We start from the raw sequence: 19360 nt of genomic DNA, 5'->3' as shown, positions 1-19360 counted from the left end.
TGGTTAGAACACATGCATGACAGTTTTTCAAGTGCACAGCAAAATAACAGGGACAAAAGGTAACACAAGTTCACATTCAGAGTAGTTCAAAATGCAAAGAGTTAAAAGCTGCATTGATCACAATTTATCATCCACAGTGGTCAAAGCTTCTTTAAGCACTGCATGACATGCACTGATCACAAGGTCTCAGGGATAGAAATACAATTGCTGGCATCAGCATCAGAGAGTGATACAGCTGGTTAATTTCAGACCCAATAAGTCACTGCTTTTCTTCATCCTAAATGCCAATTAAGGTTGGATGCAATACAATCAAAACATGACTGCTAAACCAAGTATTGCAACATGGCTAGTGAAAAAGGAGAGATCTGACCAGAGGTAGAAAAATATTTATATAAAATTCCAAGTCTTCATTTGTAAATGTGAAATCATTTTTAGAACTAAAAGAAGTTGTAAAGATGTGAATCCCCATTTTTCATCTTATCAGATTCTCTTCACCCATTGTACGCAAGTACATAACTCAAGGTAGCAGATTCTTCCATTGGAGAGTGGAGGCCTCTGCTGGAGGTTGATCATTAATTGGGTGAGGCACTGATGAATCAGGCTTTCAGCCAGACTTTTCTTAAGAAAGAATAATGACAATGATACTGAAGGGCTACATAGCATCACAAATGAAGAAATTAAGCTTTCTGTTGCTTTGTACTATTGTACAATGAATTGTTTCAAATATTTATTCCCAAAGGTGACACTCCTTTTTAGATGAAGACAGCCAATTCATGGCCAAATAAAACCTGTGGCAATTTAAATAAATGTAGCAACGGTTCAACATTCACTAGCAGTCTTTAATACAAAAATATCAGCAAAATACATTATTTTAGGGGAGAAAGCGGTTCACAATTTTAATGGCATTTTAGAACCATACTGTAACTAACCAATTCAAAATCATGTGTTGATTGAGTAACTGGATTGAATATTTGCCTTGTTTTAGGCCACGGGAGAACAAAAATCAATAAATATCTTTAAAGAAAGAAGTTTTGCATTTATGCTCAGATTGTTGTATTGGCAGTTAGAAATGAGACAGTATTCCAATCCCTTTACCTGATGATGTGATCAGTAGACTGTCTGTTTCACATGGTCTAGTGGATGAGGTTCTTTTGGTTGTACTAGCAAGGTCAATGGAGGTGCTAGAGGCGATGGTGGTGGTGGTGATGAGGGAATACTCTGAACATGCTGTTTGGTTCAGCTGCGGGGATAAGGAAGGCCTAGCACCCACCTGAGATGCAGCCACGGCAGGGACAGCACAGCCAGTAGATGCTATATCCACTGCTGGCTTAGGTGGCAATTGTGGCAATGATGTCTTTGGAAGAATCTCCTCATTAGTTCCTTTAATTCCAGGATGTGGACTGGAAGAGGATGAAGCCATGGTTCTACTTTCGTTCCGAGTGTTAAATCCAACAGTTGGGGATCGATTCCCATCCATAAAAACTTTTAATGGTGGATGAGGAGAGGATGGAGTCTGTGACAATCCTGGTTTTTTTGGAGGAATAGGTGGTGGATTTCCTCGGTCAACTCTTGCTCCTGTCGGAGATTTTAATCCAGCTGGGGAGACGCTCAAAGAACTGGCAATTTTACCAGCCACCTGTGGATAAGGTGAGCCCTCACTCACCGTTGGATGCGCTAATCCAGGTTTTAGGTTGCTAACAGGGAGATTTCGGCTTTCTGTGCCAAACGGAGACGCACTGTTTGCACAAGGAGGCTTTACTATGCTCGGTGGACCTGTGAATCTTGAAAGGACCTGACTGACGGTATTCCGAGCCAACTGTTTGGCAGGAGAATTATCTCGGCTAGTGGGAGACAAATCCCGTGATGGGGACCCTGTTACAACACAGCTGTGTTTCTCCTGGTCCACAGTTTGTGCTTGAAATTTAAATCGAGCAGCTTGAATTCTTGGGCTCAATCCTGGTTGCAAAGTTGTGCATATACTCGGTGAACTTAAACTCTGCATAGTTGCTCCTGGCGAAGAGCATGGTGATGTCGTTCCTGAAGGAGGAGGAGAGGGAACTACAGTATTGCTGAGTACAAGAGATGTCCCCCCTACTAAGTGTGGTAATGCCCCAGGCAAAGGACTGGGACTGGTGCTGATTGATGGTCCATTCTCCAAACTGGATGGAACAACTTTGGTTTGCGTTGTCGATATAGTTTCTTCTGAATTAATTGTTGCTAGAAGTTTATCACTGATTGGCTTTACCAGTGCTGTATTGCTAAACAGCTTTGTGCCTCCTACTGATACAGGATTTACAGGTTTAACAGGTACTGTCTTATTATCATTGGCAATATCAAGCAAAGTTTCTGTTTGAGAAGCAACAGACAACATTGTTTGCTTACTATATCCAATAGCCATGTCTTTATTCAAATTATTGGTCAATGAAACAGTACCATCTTCTTTAATACAATTATGCTCGATCATTTTCTTCAGACTTTCAACTTCTAGTCTCAGATCTTTGGTACGGTTTTCCTCACGGTTAAGTTTGGCACGCAGCTGTTCCCTTTCAATATCAAACTCAGAGAGCTGCTTTTCCATTTTGGCTTCCATCTGTAGGCTTTTCTTTTTCTCCACCAGCAATTCCTCCTCTAATTGACTGGTCTTCTTTTGCTCAGCATCAAGAGTTTTGGTGATGTCTGCCAGTGTCTGGCTTTCATCTACCACTTTGCCAGCAAGTTGTTTGCACTCTTTAACCAGCATCATTACAAGCTGTTTATTTTTGATCCGTTCTTCCTCAAGCTGCATTGACAACTTTTTATTCTCTGTCTCAAGTTGTTTTAATTGAGATTTCTCAAACTCTACCTGGAAAGAGTTCACAAAAATCAATTAACATTCAAGAATCTTTCCCTTACAAAAAAGCTTTTAAAGTTCATCGCTGCAAATTATTGGCTGTCTATGGTGTTGATGATCTACACCTTTGTGTCTAAGCTTCACTATCAGTGCATGATGTTTTCAATCAGTGAAGGTTCAAACTAATGAATAAGTACTTTTCTGTCCCATAAAAATACTAATTATGATTTTCAAAAAGTTGAGAGAACTTCCTGAAAGTGGACTGATAAACTAGGATCTAAATTTCTCATTCACTACCCAAAAACTTTCACATTTTAAGTATTGACATTGCATCTTATTTATTTTTACTGCAACATTTGGATCATTGCAGATTGTACTTGCATTTGTCATGATTTAGCACAAGTGGCACAGTTATTGTTAAAATCACATGACCGAAGCAAGTAAAACTGTGAAGACTTTGTGAATATTTACACACAATGTTCGTAAAGACTTTATTTCCTGCTGAGTTCTTTTGCCATGCAGCACAGGCTTGATCTCGGAAACAAGAGGATAAAGAGAAAATGTTTTCTCTGGTGGGGAAAGCGTTAAGAGATCACTAGCACAAAACAGGCACCAAGAAATCTAACATTCAAACAAAAACATTTTTACCCAGAGTCATAAGAATGCGGAATGCACTGAAGCAAGGAATGGTTAAATACTGTAGATGAACACTTGGTCAAACAGTGAACAGAAAAAGAATAGATGTTTAAGATGGTAAATTGATGTGGAAAAAAAATGAGAGAAGGTTCAACTGGAGCATAAGCACCAGCATGAACTGATCATGCCAATGTCACATTTCTGTGCCAGATATCCTGTGTAAATACAAGCTAATCAAATTTAATTATATCATTTTTAATTGTAGCATAGAAGTGCAGAGCCTGTGAAAAGTGCTTGAAACACACAATACTTTATTGGCAAGGGAAAATTATGGACTACTCACATAATAAACATGCACCAAAACAAAAAAGTAAATAAAACACAGCCATGCTCAAAGATTTAAGAATAATGGCAAAAATTATGATGTTCAAATAAATGTTTAAATGCTGGCAGGTTGCTGTCAAAAACTTAAATATCTGATATTAATGGTTGAATGTTCCCATTGTCAATTAAAATGTTTCATCAAGTCAGATTCGTGGCATCGAACCTGCCTTGACTCAGTGGCTTTGTGATGCAATTTTCTGTTCTTCACCTTCCAATCAAACTCTTCAACAATCAATAATGTGCAAAAACTTTTTGCAATTACAGGTCAGGAGGTGGAAGCAGTGATCACTGCTGGCACCTCCTGGTGTTCACCTTGCTGGTGGCATATTTAAAGCTTAGCTCCACACCACTTCAGATGCTGCAAGCTCAGAACTGCTCCTTACACTGGGATACTCCATCATTAACACTGGGGAAACAACCTACAAGGACATGTTAGCTCCTCACTTCATGAACAGGGACCTGTAGACGTTGTTGTATTGAATGCTTTAGCCTGCTGAGCAATGTCGGAGCCCATGCCATCAGACACAAGCAACCTGAACCCAGCTAGGCTCAGTGCTAACTGAGTAAAAAGGAATACGTAGCAGGACACACAGTTATCTCCTGTGCTCCATTACACACACTGATAGAATGCTACTCTCAGGGCCACCAAAGATTGCACACACACACACACACCTCCAAGACATGTGGTTTCACAACACCCACTATCACATGCATCATGTCCATTTAACATCTCTCAACCCACCTTATCCTCCCAAAGTACAAACTTTCTGCCCTTTATGCTTTCTACTTATTCAGTGGGGACACCTCACCATCTCGGACTCCTATCACCATAAACTGTTCTTCCATCCAACTGCCTTTGCACTTCAACCCTTCCTTTGTACGATTGGAAAGACACTGTTCTTTGGAATCTGGTAGGACCAAGAATTTAACTAACTGTAGATCAGAAGATTGCACATACAATTCACGTCAGAATCATGGGACTTTCCTGCAGCTTATGTTTCTGGGTTTTCTATCAAGACAGGGATTAATGGGTGGGATTGTTAGTGTCATGTTGAATCTAAAACATATTTTAAATTAACCAAAATCCTTTTTATGGGCTGTTGCGGTGCAGTGGTAGTTCACCTGCTTCTGGTCGAGCACACACAGGGTTTCAAGTACCACCTGTCCCACAGCTGTGTCATAACCACTTCAACAAGGTTGATATAACATAGCTTTCTAAGTGACAATGACTAACCCTTTAATTGATGTGGGCTAAGTCTTAAACAAATATATCTCATCTGTATTCACACAGGGGAAAGATATTGTAGTTGGGAATTTCAGTTGGGATGGGGAGGTTCTGAAACTTATTAAGATTAATAAAGAGGTAGTTTTTAAATGGACGTACAGGTGCAAAGTACCCAGGGCTCAATGAGATATATCTCATGGTGCTATGGGAGACAAGGGAGGAAATTTCTGGAGCCCTGATGGATATATATATTATTTCACTGGCCACAAGTGAAATTCCAGATGACTAGCTAATGTGGTTCATTTGTTCAAGAGCAGCAGCAGGGATAAGCCAGGTAACCACTGATCAGTTAGTCTTGCATTAGTGATAAAGAAATCATGATAAAAAACTTTGAGGGACAGGGTTAATCAACACTTGTAAAGTCAGGGATTGATCAGCGACAGTCAGCATGGATTTGTTAGAGGGGGATCCTGACTGACTAACTTAACGGAGTTTTTTGAAAAAGTTGATTAAGTATATTGATGAGGGTATTGCAATTGATATGACTTCAGCAAGGCATTTGAGAATACCTCATATGGAAGCCTCATAAGAGCTCATGGGATCCAAGGTGAGTTGGCAAACAGAATCCAAAAATTGACTTGTAACTAAGAGGCAAAGAGTGATGATGGAGGTTTGCTTCTGTGATTGGAAACCTACGATCAGCACTGTACCACAGGGTTTGGTGCCAGGATCTTTGCTGTTACGTATATTAATGACTTGGATGTGAATGTATACGGTACAATCAGTAACCTTTACAGATGACATGAAAATTGGTGGTGTTATTGGTAGTGAAGAAGACTTTTATTGATCAGTGGTAAACTGGGCAGAATAGTGGCAGATGGAATGTAATCCTTGTGCATTTTGGGATGTCCAATAAGGGAAGAACATACATGATGAATGGTAGTCCCTGGGGAGTACTGAGAAACAAAGGGACCTTGGTGTACTTGTCCATAGACCCTGAGGCATAGGTAGATACAATGGTGAAGAAGCCATATGGGCTACTTCTCTACATTAGCATAGAATATAGAAGCTTGAAATTCGTATTACACGTTCATGTAAAATTGGTTAGGCCACAGATGGAGTAGTTTGTGCAGTTCAGGTTACCACACTATGGAAGGACGTGATTGCACTGGAGAGGGTGCAGAGGAGATTCACCAGGATGATGCCTGGGATGAAAAATCTCGGTTTTAAAAGGACAGGCTGGGTTTGTTTTACTCAGAGCGGAGAAGGCAGAGAGGGAATTTCATTGAGGTATACAAAATTATGAGAGGCATAGACAGGGTAGATCACGAGAATCTTTTCCCTATAGTATCCGTGTCTTAGACAGAGGGCACAAGTTGAAGGTGAGGACCAAGTGGTTTAGAGGTGATCTGAGAAGTAAAATCTTTTCACTTGGAGGGTGGCAGAATTATGGAACATGTTGCCTGAGGGGATGATGGAAGTAGGTACTCTCGCAAAATTTAAGCAGCATCTCGATGAGCACTCACATTGCCAGGGCATGGACAAAGTACAGGTAAATGGGATTAGCATAATTTGATGTTGCAGTTGGCAAAGACATGGTGGTGGGTGGAGGGCTGCTCTTATGAGTCTATAAGCATAGTCCCTGCGTAACTTCATTAAGGACTGCTCTCCTTTGATTTTAAGACATGGCCACTGAGTTGAAGCACATGCAATGTGGCTGTTGCTTAAGCTGCTGACGTGATACTGACACAGCTCAATGCAATATAATGACATGTCTACCCCCCCCCTTCAGTGTTCCAAAACATGACACGCTGTCAACTTTTCTCAATGTGCACGAAGGGAAATGCAGCCGCCAAGGCCGCAGTCTCTAAGTAATCAGCAAAGTGAATGAATGCTAAGAAATCACGTTAAGAGTCATTAGGATGAAACCTGTTCAGATAATGGAGTGTCTGTGTGCCACTGTGCATGAAGCCACCTAGCAGAAGCATGCAAGTCCTAGGTGTTCCTGAACACTAAAGTAAAATGTCAAGGGGCTGAAGCAGCTCAAGAGTTGGTCCAATAGTAGGCATGATGATAAAAGACAGGATAGCAATGGGGAAGTTGCAGCCACAAGTTAACAGCTCTGATTTATAAATTAGGAATCTGAAGTTTCTATTTATTAGGAAGTAAGGAAGAATTTAAACGAGTTAATAAATGAGTTGAGTTGGACTGAAGAGATGCAAATTCATGGAAATAAAGCAGTCACGGCTCAACAGCGAAATGAAAGCTGTTTTTTTTCTCCTCTATGTGGTTTCAATACTTTTTTGCCATTGTCTGTGTAATTCCAGGGAGGGGAAAATTCTGCCCCAATCATCTTGTCCTCATGAGAATGATACAATTACTTTAATCTTTTGTGAAGATATTTGCAATATCTTGCTTTGCAATATTCTGTTCTATAAAAATAATTCATGTTCAAACTCTGAAAGAGTAGAATGTTTGCAATGGCATTTTAATTAATGGACATAACACCAGCAGATGCTTTGAATGAAAGATTAAAGAGGTAGTACTCAGAGCAATTTAAATAATACTTCATTTAGATGCGAGATATTCAGAACAAACAAAATGCACTTGTTTTAGGGGTATGTTAATTCATTTTTTTTGAAAAGACAATTTTTTTTTGCGTGCTTAAGCCAACAGAATTACTGATAAGGAAATAATTCTTGTGGGATAGTTTGCTCCAGAATATAAATGCAAACAAATTCCAAACCATAGAATAGCTGATTTATAAACATTGCTGAGAGATTTACTAGCAATGTCTAGGATTGCTTTTGAAGCATTAACTAAAAGCATTAGCGTATATAGTCTACAAAAATTTAATTTCTAATAGCAGACATAAAACTAATGTTGGTAGAATTGAAGTAGATTTTACAATCGAATGAACTTCTCACACTACTTTAGAAAGAAAACATTGGTCAGAACATTGAGGTATCATTTCGTGAAACTGTGGCACACAGTCTTTAATAAATTGCAAGGCAGTTCTTTTTCCTAACAGACGACTGAAATTTCATCAATTCCTTCTTTTGTAAATAGGGATTTCATTTGGTTGGGGCCAGTGAGGTGGAGAACTGACAAAGTGGACAAAAATTGGGGAAGAAAAATTAGGTTAGAAAATACAATACATCCATTCAACAGGCGGACCAAATGGTCTGCAGAAAATATTTAATTATTAAACTTTAGTACGGGATAGGTTACCATTTTCATCATAATTGTTTTCAATTTATAAAATTAATCATTTAACACATCTCTACAGGCATTTTAGTAGGGACTGCTCCCATTCAAAGCATGTACGATTGCTGATTGTCATCGTTCTGCAATCCTGTTATGAATACTGGTCACATTTGACACATTTAACACATGGTATACAGATAGTGAAAAAAAAATCAGTTTCAGATATCATGTAGCTGATCAGGTTATGCTGAGTCTTCAGCAGAGAGCAACTTAATCTGGCACATACCACCATTATAAATTATTACTGCAGTAACAGTTTCCTTTCATTCAAATTCTTGAAAATACTAAATGGCTTTTGCAACATTTTAATCAAAGCCTTAAATCATTCCAATCAGCCAACTCAAAAGTCAGTCGCTATAATTTCAAGCAAGTCTTATTTTCACACCTGCTGTAAAAGCCGCTCACGCTCTTTCTCTAGCATGTATGTAACATCATCCCCCTGGGCTGCATCTTGGGCATGTTTATGCCTCTCCTCTTCAAGGTCCAAGATGACCTAACAAATGAAAAGTAATGACATACTCTGTGAAACCCTTTTCCTGATTTTATAAATAGGGTTCAACTTAAATGAACCGTGAAGTCTGGCCTAATTATGAACAGCATGGCTGTGCTTTGTTCTGGCAACCTTCAAGAACAAACATCTTTTATTTTTGATGAGCTCAAAAGCTGAATTTTAAAGGCTTCACACTTGCAGCATGGAGTAACAGATTTTACGACATAACTCTTTCAATTGAGGTATTTCAACAACCAGCAATGATTTAATTTGCACTGATAAATGGCTGGAAATGAAAACCATTTAGGTAAAGCTGACCACCTACCTTTCGATGTCGAATTTCAGCTGCAGCTAACTGTGCAGACATTCTCTCCTGCATCTTTTTGCAGTGATCCATGACAATTTGCAATATGGATAGTGGACTGGCGCAGATGGCCTGCTTATCTTTGTTGCCATCATCACCACCTGCTTCATAGTCTCTCTGGAGAGCCAGGAAAGGATCGCTGAGATTAAACGTCCCATAACGTTCCTGGGTAAAAACATCCTTTCGGCGAGACTGAAATGACAACAAATTAAATAGCATAAACAGGAAATCCAGATTCCGTATATCTAGAGTTACTATACTTCATATCCACTTATGAACACAAGGATTAAGGAAGCAGCATGTCTTTACAAGTGTCCAGAGAGATACATAGGAAAAGATGGTCGATACTGAAGATGTGAATTAAAAACAAAAAGTTCTGAAAAAAGAACAGAAGACTCATACTGAACTCTGCACAGATGCTGTTGGACCTGTTTTTCTTAAAACAAATGGATTATCATAACCTGATTTTGATACAGTTATGCTGGATTTTCCATTACTGTGCTTATGCCACTTATGTAGAATATTTATTAATTGCATTTACTACCTAACCAATGTTACCGAATATCTGGCAACTTGTTTATTTCTTTTAATATGTGTAGTACATTAATTCATGTGATATACTATTAATAATACCTTCTCTGTATTGATCTTAATTAGTTAGCCAATTTCCTTACAGACAAAAATAAACACCCTTTCAAAATCTAGTAATTTACATGCAAACGTCAGTAAACTTTGATTTTAAGCAAATCTGAATGACATCACGATTCTCTTTTCAGAAGGTACTGAGAATAATCACACTCATGGATGAATCAGTTTGAGTAAATCAATCAAGAGAATACTCATGACTGATGCTCAGCATTGAGCTCTTATTGGCCGGGATGTTCCCTGCCATGCTGTTACATTTATTACTCAGTGTGCTCTTAAATAGTCACCCTCACATTTGGCTTTCATTTCTTTTAAAATTGGAATTCATGAAGCCTAGCATTTTTTTTGTAATGAAAATGCTCATTTACCCGCATAATTAATGATCTACCAAATAGTGTCATTGAGACATACAGCATGGAAATACACCCTTCGGTCCAACCTGTCCATGCCAACCAGATATTCCCACCCAATCTAGTCCCACCTTCCAGCACCCAGCCCAAATCCCTCCAAACCGTTCCTATTCATATACCCATCCAAATGACTCTTAAATGTTGCAATTGTACTAGCCTCCACCACTTCCTCTGGCAGCTCATTCCATACATGCACCACCCTCTGCGTGAAAAGGTTGCCCCTTAAGTCTCTTTTATATCTTTCCCCTCTCACCCTAAACCAATGCCCTCTAGTTCTGGACTCCCCGACCCCAGGGAAAAGACTTTGCCTATTTATCCTATCCATGCCCCTCAATTTTGTAAACCTCTATAAGGTTATCCCTCAGCCTCCCTCGCTCCAGGGAAAACAGCCCCAGCCTGTTCAGCCTCTCCCTACAGCTCAAATCCTCTAACCTGGCAACATCCTTGTAAATCTTTTCTGAACCCTTTCAAGTTTCACAATAACTTTCCAATAGGAAGGAGACCAGAATTGCACGCAATATTCCAAAAGTGGCCTAACCAACATCCACAACATGACCTCCCAACTCCTGCACTCAATACTCTGACCAATAAAGGAATGCATACTAAACGCCTTCTTCACTACCCTATCTACCTGCGACTCCACTTTCAAGGAGCTATGAACCTGCACTCCAAGGTCTCTTTGTTCAGCAACACTTCCTACGACCTTACCATTAAGTGTATAAGTCCTGCTCAGATTTGCTTTCCCAAAATGCAGCACTTCGCATTTATCGGAATTAAATTCCATCTGCCATGTCTCAGCCCATTGGCCCAGATCCTACAGGAATGCATAACTTAACAAGGTAAGAAAGTTTGCATATATAAAAAAAAACTTGCATTTATGGAAAAATGTGATGCTAAAACTATCTTTAAGGCGGCAACATGACATTGCTGCAATGGATCTAATCAGTTCATTTAAACACAAACTATCAGTGTTTACGAATTTTAACAAAATTGTAAACTTTGACATCAAATGATATACTTACTATGAGACTTCAATGTAAGTAGGTCTTTAAAAGTCATGGTCATGTCATCATCGTATAATAGTATGTGACCGGACAGTATAAAAGTCTTATTCTACATTTTACCTCAGATCACTTGAAGCATTATACTCTACTGGAACCACACTCCTGTTGTAATCTCAGTTTATCATTAGTCTAGACATGTGTGTACCTGACATGTGCAATGTTAGCAGTAATAAATGTTTATGGTATGAGCAATGTCACAAAGCTAGTCTATTTTGTCTTCTAAAAGTTTTTCCTTGGCTCAAGGAGACTCTGTCCTTGATTCTTTTCAGCAGGACAATAAACCAGGCCAGGCTCCGAACAGTCTGGCTTGGGACAGAGATGAAAAGATCTTGAATGCCTTTGTTTATATGTACACAGATGAGACTTCAGACCAAAGTGGTCATGTTTTAGTAGTGACCTGTATAAAGAGAGGGGAGTGGTCAGCTCCTTAGCTGGGCTGAGCAGTTTAAGTTCAGTTTTTCTGCTTTTCAACTTCAAACTGTAAGCATGTGTTCCATTTGTAATGGTTTTTAAAAGGAAATTTGCTTATTGGGACTGTTGTGTATATTCGGAACAGCATAATTAAGTCTAGTTGGATAGGCTGAGTTCTGTAGGGGTTCTTTATTCTGTTCTTTGCATTTCATGGTGTAATTTTGTGAATAAAGTTTTGTCTGTTTTAAAATCTAGTAGTCAACCTAGCTATCTTACTCTGGGCAATTTTCACTGAACCTACCAAAACACATTGCCAAGTTATGGTCTGAGGCTGCCTGCTTGAGAATGTTTTGAGTGGTCTGGCCTAGTCCAAAACAGCAATAACATAAGGCATTGCCACATCAGGTAAAATGCACTATTGGAGGCTGCCCAATGCTTATCCATTTTCTACATAAATCACATTATGAAGAAGAATGTGCCATTTGATGTTTTGATGCTTACATGAATATGAGGAAAATGTAAATGAAGGATAATTGAAACAATTGGATTACATGAAAAGGTTCTGTGGTCCAGGTGCTTGGGTCAGGGATGTCACCGATTGGCTGCAGAGCATACTGAAAGAGGAGAGTGAGCAGCCAGTTGACACAATGGAGGGCTTGAGCAGTGAGGCATTAGGGGTAGAGCTGTGAAATAAAAAAGGTGCAGTTACATTGTTGGGGCTGTACTATGGGCCTCCCTACAGCGAGCGTGAGGTCGAAGAACAAATAGGTAAACAGATTATGGAAAGATGTAGAGGCAACAGATAGTGGTGATGGGAGATTTTAAATATTCCCAGCATTGACTGGGATACACTTAGTGTCAGAAGTCTGGATGGGGCAGAATTTGTAAGGAGCATCCGCGAAAGTTTTCTAGAGCAGTATGTCAATAGTCCAACTGGGGAAGGGGCCATATTGGACCTGGTGTTGGGAAATGAGCAAGGCCAGGTGTTAGAAGTTGCAGTGGGGGATTTCTTTGGGAATAGTGACCTCAATTCTGTAAGTTTTAGAATACTCGTAGATAAAGACGAGTGTGGTCCGAAGGGAAGAGTACTAAACTGGGCCAAGGCCAATTATATCAAAATTCGGCACAAGCTGGGAAATGTGGATTGGACACAGCTATTTGAAGGGAAGTCCACATTTGGTATGTGGGAGGTTTTCAAAGATAGGTTAAAGATAGTGCAGGATAGGCATGTCCCTTGGAAACAAAGGATAGGACAGACAAGATTGGTGAACTACGGATGACAAGAGGAAAAGGGAAGCGTATATAAGGTCCAGGCAGCTAAGAACAGAATGGGCCTCAGAGGAATATTGGGAGAGTAGGACCAATCTTAAACAAGGAATCAAGTGGGCTAAAACGGGTCATGAACTAACTTTAGCAAGCAGAATTATGGAGAATCCCAAGGCCTTTTATTCATATAAAAGCAGCAAGAGGGTAACTAGAGAAAGGGTTGGTCCAATAAAGGATAAGGAAGGTAGGTTGCGTGTTGAACCTGAGAAAATGGATGAGATTCTCATTGATTACTACATCAGTGCTCACTGAGGAGAGGGACATGATGAATGTTGAGATTAGAGACAGAAGCTTGTTTACCCCGGGACACATTGACATTAGGAGGATGTGTTGGGTAGGTTAAAGGATATTAAGGTGGACAAATCCCCAGGACCGGATGGGATCTATCCCAGGTTGCTGACGGAGGCGAGAGAGGAAATAGCTAGGGCTCAGTGGTGGGAAAGTTGCTGGAGAAGGTATTGAGGGATAGAATGGGCTTATCAGTGATAGGAAACATGGATTTGTGCAGAGGAGATTGTGCCTTATCAACTTAGTTCTTTGAGGAAGTGACAAAGTTGATAGATGAAGGAAGGGCTTTTGATGTCATATACATAGACTTTAGTAAGGCATTTGAGAAGGTTCCCCATGGTACACTAATGGAGGAAGTGAAGTCACATGGTGTGCAGGATGCTTTAGCTGGGTGGATAAAGAACTGGTTGAGCAAAAGGAGACAGTAGTTGTTGAAGGGAGTTTCTTGAAATGGAGAAAGGTGACCAATGGTGTTCCACAGGATCAGTGCTAAGGTCACTGTGTGGCAGATGGAGTTCAATCCGGGCAAAATATGAGGTGATGCATTTTGGAAGGTCTAATTCTAGAGCAAACTATACTGTGAACAGAAGAGACTTGGGGAAAGTTGATGAACAGAGAGATCTGGCAGTGCAGGTCCATCGTACCCTGAAGGTTGCTACACAGGTGGACAGAGTGGTCAAGAAGGCATACGGTATGCTTGCCTTCATCGGACAGAGTATTGAGTAATCCTGCGCTAACCGCCTAAGCACAGAGTATTGAGTAGAAGAGCTGGCAAGTCATGTTAAAATTGTACAAGACTTTGGTTCGGCCACATTTAGAATACGGTGTACAGTTCTAGTCATCACATTACCAAAAGGATGCAGATGCTTTGGAAAGGTTGCTGAGAAGGTTTGCGAGGATGTTGCCTGGTATGGAATGTGCTAGCTATGAAGAGAGGTTGAGTAGGTTAGGATAGTCTTCATTAGAAAAAAAAGAGATTGAGGGGGACCTGATTGAGGTCTACAAAATCATGAAGGGTACAGACAGGGTGGATAGAGATAAGCTTTTTCCTATGGTGAGGTTTTCAATAACAAGATGTGATGCATTCAAGGTGCGAGGAAAACAGTTTAAGGGGGATACACATGGAAAATATTTTACACAGAGAGTGGCAAGTGCCTGGAATGCGTTGCCAGCAAAGGTAGCAGAGGCAGGCACAGTAGATTCATTTAAGATGCATTAGTAGGTGGGGAACAGAGGGATACAGATCGTTAGGAATTGGGTGATAGGTTTAGACAGTGGATTTAGATCAGCACAGGCTTAGAGGGCCAAAAGACCTGTTCTTGGGCTGCAAAATTTTCTTTGTTCTTCTTCTTAAAAGCTCAATATTAAACTAGTTACTGTTAAATGCAGAAGTGGAACTTATTTTCTTCTTACTGACATCCACCCTCCATACCCATCCAGTACCCGAACTCCATCTTAATGGATTTCATCTTATGCTAAGATTATTCTTGCCCACAATTACATTAAGAAATTCAGCGTTCAATGTTACAGTTTTAAAAAGAAATTAATGGAGTCTTTATCTTCATTCAAGTTTCAAATTTTAGCAAAAAATCAATAAAGTCATCAAATTGTAATTGTGGGGCAAGAAATTGTGTGTGCCCGCACTGCTAATGGGACTAAAATCAGTTTCAATGAAAAGAAAAATTGTGATCCAGACATTAGCTGGAATCTGCAATGATAACCTGGAAATAAGCAAGTTAATGTTCTTGAGTAGAAGCAAAATAACCTAGATTGATGTTATTTTTCCTGGATCTAACTGGCCCGTAATGTTTTGTTAAACAGTAAATGGTTAGAGTTCTCAGACTTACAATGCCCATTCCACCAGTGAGCCTTTAAATAAAGTGAGGGCCAAGTGGGATTATCGCTAGACTGTTAATCCAGAAACCCAGGTGATATTCCAGAGTCCTGGGCTTGAATCCTGTCACAGTAGATGGCAGAATATGAATTCAATACAAATCCAGAATTATGAAATATTGCCAATTGTCAAAAAACCCAACTGGTTCACTAATGCCCTTTAGGGAAGGAACTTGCCAGCCTTACCTGATCTGACATAAATGTGATTCCAGACCCCAGAGCAGGGTAGGTGACTCTTAACAGCCTTCTGGGCAATTAGGACTAGTCAATAAATAGCCAACCAAGCCCACGTGATGGAAAATAATTTTTTACATGTATATTTATTTTATAAAAATGAATTGAGATCTTTAAAAATGATTTTAAAGCAAAGAGGAAGAAAGAACAAAATATGATAATTAAGTTAAGGAAAAAGTCATGTTCAGGTTTATTCAACTCCAGCTGTAGTAACCCATCAAGTCTGTTCCAAGTTCGTACATGATGATTGATGATATGTTGCTGTCCAAATTTAATCAATTGTGTTTGTTGATTTATTAATATTTATTTTCAATGAAAGGAAAGAAATCATTCCCATGACTTGATCCTTTCAGCCTTGGAAATGAACCTTTGTAAATGGTTGTGGGGTTGAGAGAAACAAAGTTCCATTTTTATTTGATAAAGTTTGATAAACTGGGTGTAGGTTAGCTCGCAGAGCTGGAAGGTTAATTTTCAGACATTTCATCACCAGACTAGGTAACATCTTCACCGAGCCTCCGGACAAAGCATTGCTGATGATTCCTGCTTTCTATGTTTAGGTTTCTTTGGGTTGGTGATGTCATTTCTTGTGGTGACATCAATATTTGGTTTGTATGTGTAACAACACATATGGATCAAATATTGAACTACAGAAGCCATCACCCCAACATGCACAAACAAAGCTGCATCAGAACATTATTCTAACGAGCTATCACACACTGCAGCACAGAAGAACTATGCAGAGCAGAGGAAAATCATCTATACAGTGTATTCAAAAAGAACAGGTACCCAATGAACACAATCTGCAGATTTCTCAGCAACAAACCCAAACAAGCAGACAAAACATGTCCAGAAACCCTACCTACCTCTCCCCTACATCAAAGGCATCTCGGAAATGACTGCCAGACTACTCAGAACCCTTGGCAACACACTAAAACAGCAGCTCATGAACTTTAAAAACCCTATACAGACAAGTAAAACTAATGTCATTTACAAAATACTGTGCAAGTCCTGTAACAAACACTACACTGGACATACAGACAAAAAAAATCTAGCCACCAGGATACATGAACATCAACTAGCCACAAATGACGTAACCCTGTCTCACTAATATCCTTACATACAGATGAAGAAGGACACCACTTCAACTGGGATAACACATCCATCCGAGGACAAGCCAAGCAGAGACAAGCATGAAAATTCCGAGAAGCATGGCATTCCAACCGGAATTCTACTAGCAAACACAATGACTTGGACCCGATTTACTACCCCGAGAAAAAAAAAGAACAGGAAATGACATTGCCATAGGAAATATCATCACCATCCCAAAGAAACCGAAACGTATAAATGGATAGCAGGAATCATCAGCAACGCTTCATGTAGAGGATCACTGAAGATCTTACCTAGTATGGTGACAAAACATCCAAAAATTAACCTTCCAGCTCAGCTAGCAAATCTTCATCCAGAACCTCAACCTGAGCTATAAGTCTTCTCAAAAAAAGTTTAAGAAAGATGTATAATTTTCTACAACAAATAACTTTTCATAATTGTAGCAGATGCAAGAGTCGAAGATTCAAAGCCCAATGGCATAATTAATAGTACAGCAGTAAAAGGGTAAAAACATTAAAGAAGTGGATTATGTTGCAACATATTCAATCAATCATTTAGAAAGTATTTTTAAAATGTGGACAAAATTATCTGTATTGGGAGCTTCTCTTTGTTCAGGGGTTACCACATAGCTTTCTAGGCTATGTCGTGGGGCAATATGAACATCTGGCATTTTCATGGTCGATCAAGAAAATCTAGACCTGTACTCTGCCTTTGACACAGGCTTCTTTGACATCATAACAAAACAAAGCCACTCAACCAATTCAGTCCAGATGTTTAAACATAGCTAAAAAAGGAAAGAAAACTTTAACAGCATTCATATCTATATGAAAAACAAATTCCTCAATATCATGTATGCCCATTAGCACTCTTGCAGAAAACACATCAATGCACACCGAGGTCCATTTAATAAAACTTCAGTTCAGATACAATGGCTTAAATGTAATTCTGAAGAACCTTTAAACTAGGCTGAGGCAAAAATGTTTGTCTTAAACTAAATTACCCTAATTAAATAAATCTGGCATAAAAAACTGGCAATGGTACATACATCTACTCAATTGTTGTAAAAGCCAATCTGGTTCATTAATGTGCTTCCTTTAGGGAAGGAAATACGCTATCTTTAATTGGTACATTCTATCTGTGATTCCAAAACCACAGTATAGTGGAGTCTTAATTGCTGTGATGTCAGTAGGAGGTCTTCACTTAAACAAGGGGGGGGCACGGTGGCTCAATGATTAGCACAGCTGCCCTCACAGCACCAGGGGCCCGGGTTCAATTCCAGCCTCGGGTGACTGTTTGTGTGGAGTTTGCACATTCTCCCAGTGTCTGCGTGGGTTTACTCCGGTTTCCTCCCACAATACATAGATGTGCAGGTTAAGTGAATTGGTCATGCTTAATTGCCCGTAGAGGTAGGTGCATTAGTTAGGGGGAAATGGATCTAGGTGGGTTACTCTTCGGAGGGTCGGTGTGGGCTAGTTGGACCAAAAAGGCCTGTTTCCACACATTGAGCATTGATTAGATTCAACAACAAATTACAGCAATGAGAAGAAAATCAACAAGCAATCGTTCAGAAACCTATGCAGAATTTCAGACATCAGTTCAGTTGATCCTGCAAAATCCTCCTCAATAATATGTGGGGACCTGGACCAAAACTGGGAAAACTGCATTATACACCAAAGCAAAGAACAAACTTAAATTGTCATTCCCAAAGATGCTTGTCTTTCAGCAATACCAAAGATTTATTCTGAATATATCCTGTCTGGCTGAAAGGAGAGATCCACCAGAGATGTTTTGTATACTGACCAGTGAAAGTAGATTTGCGAGAGCAGCAGAGAATGCATTAGCGTATTTTCCCAACTAGGGCATTAAGGAAAAAAAACATTTTAAATGGGTCAATTTCAAAAGCAGGAGAAAATAGGAAAACATAGTTTAATATTTTCTGAAAACTCTTTTCCAAAACTGGGTCACTAGCACTATTGGCACCAAAGTGGAAAATATAGATGTACTCCTACTATCTAAGTGATATGAATGATCTGATTATTTGACTTAAAATAAAATAAAGTCCACTATTAAGGAATCAAGCTGGAACGTTTCAGTTGAAAAACATTACTTTGTTGCTTAACTGGATAACAGAAGTGTTCTGATTCGGTCTTATAATCTTGAAGTCAGACACAAAGATGTGAAGTGAAATTTAGTAAATTCAGCCATTTGTAGTCAACACCTGAAAGAATGTGAATAAGATGCTGCTGATAGTAGCTTTATAATATTGATCCACGAATACCTTTTAATGAAAGACCCATATGTTAACCCATGTACACTTCAAATCCTGCATTTCAAAATACTCTGAACTAGGAAAGCACTAAATTGGTTCATTGGTGTAGAGTAGTCAATAAACAAAGCTCCTAGGAGAAAGTGAGGATTGCAGATGCTGGAGATCAGAGCTGAAAATGTGTTGCTGGAATAGCGCAGTGGGTCAGGAGAATAGACGTTTCGGGCATGAGCCATTCTTCAGGAATGAGGAAAGTGTGCCAAGCAGGCTAAGATAAAAGGTGCTCACCAATGTCACCACTGTAATAATGGTTTCATTTTTGAAAATCTAAACTGTAACTATAACAGATTGCTAACATGAATGGTAGTGCAGGAAGAGACACCTTGTCATGTTTTTATTATTAAAATGTTGTGAAATATTTACCAAGTGTTCAATTAAAACTTTTTCACAAGATCATAATTTGCAACATCTACAGATGGCAACAGACCGAGATTTCAATCACCTTCAGTGTTAAACTGGC

The 19360-nt window shown here is 39.4% G+C and overlaps 1 protein-coding gene across 2 annotated transcripts in view; it reads right to left on the bottom strand.

The window, feature by feature from the left end:
* Positions 1-19360, bottom strand: part of cttnbp2 (cortactin binding protein 2) — a 152421-nt gene that overhangs the window by 80943 nt on the left and 52118 nt on the right. The window contains exons 3-5 of one of the 2 annotated variants that reach the window (XM_060839336.1): positions 9158-9388; positions 8728-8835; positions 1096-2842 (exon numbers count right to left, since the gene is read on the bottom strand). In XM_060839336.1, coding sequence (XP_060695319.1) covers positions 1096-2842; positions 8728-8835; positions 9158-9388 — 2086 coding nt within the window. The remainder of the gene's footprint in view (positions 1-1095; positions 2843-8727; positions 8836-9157; positions 9389-19360) is intronic. The other variant, XM_060839337.1, reaches the window with a different exon arrangement.

This window comes from Hemiscyllium ocellatum, chromosome 19 (assembly GCF_020745735.1).
Source record: "Hemiscyllium ocellatum isolate sHemOce1 chromosome 19, sHemOce1.pat.X.cur, whole genome shotgun sequence".
NCBI classification, from domain to species: Eukaryota; Metazoa; Chordata; class Chondrichthyes; order Orectolobiformes; family Hemiscylliidae; genus Hemiscyllium; species Hemiscyllium ocellatum.
The sequence above is the reverse complement of the archived record's forward strand: the minus strand, read 5'-3'. Positions and strand labels throughout refer to the sequence as shown.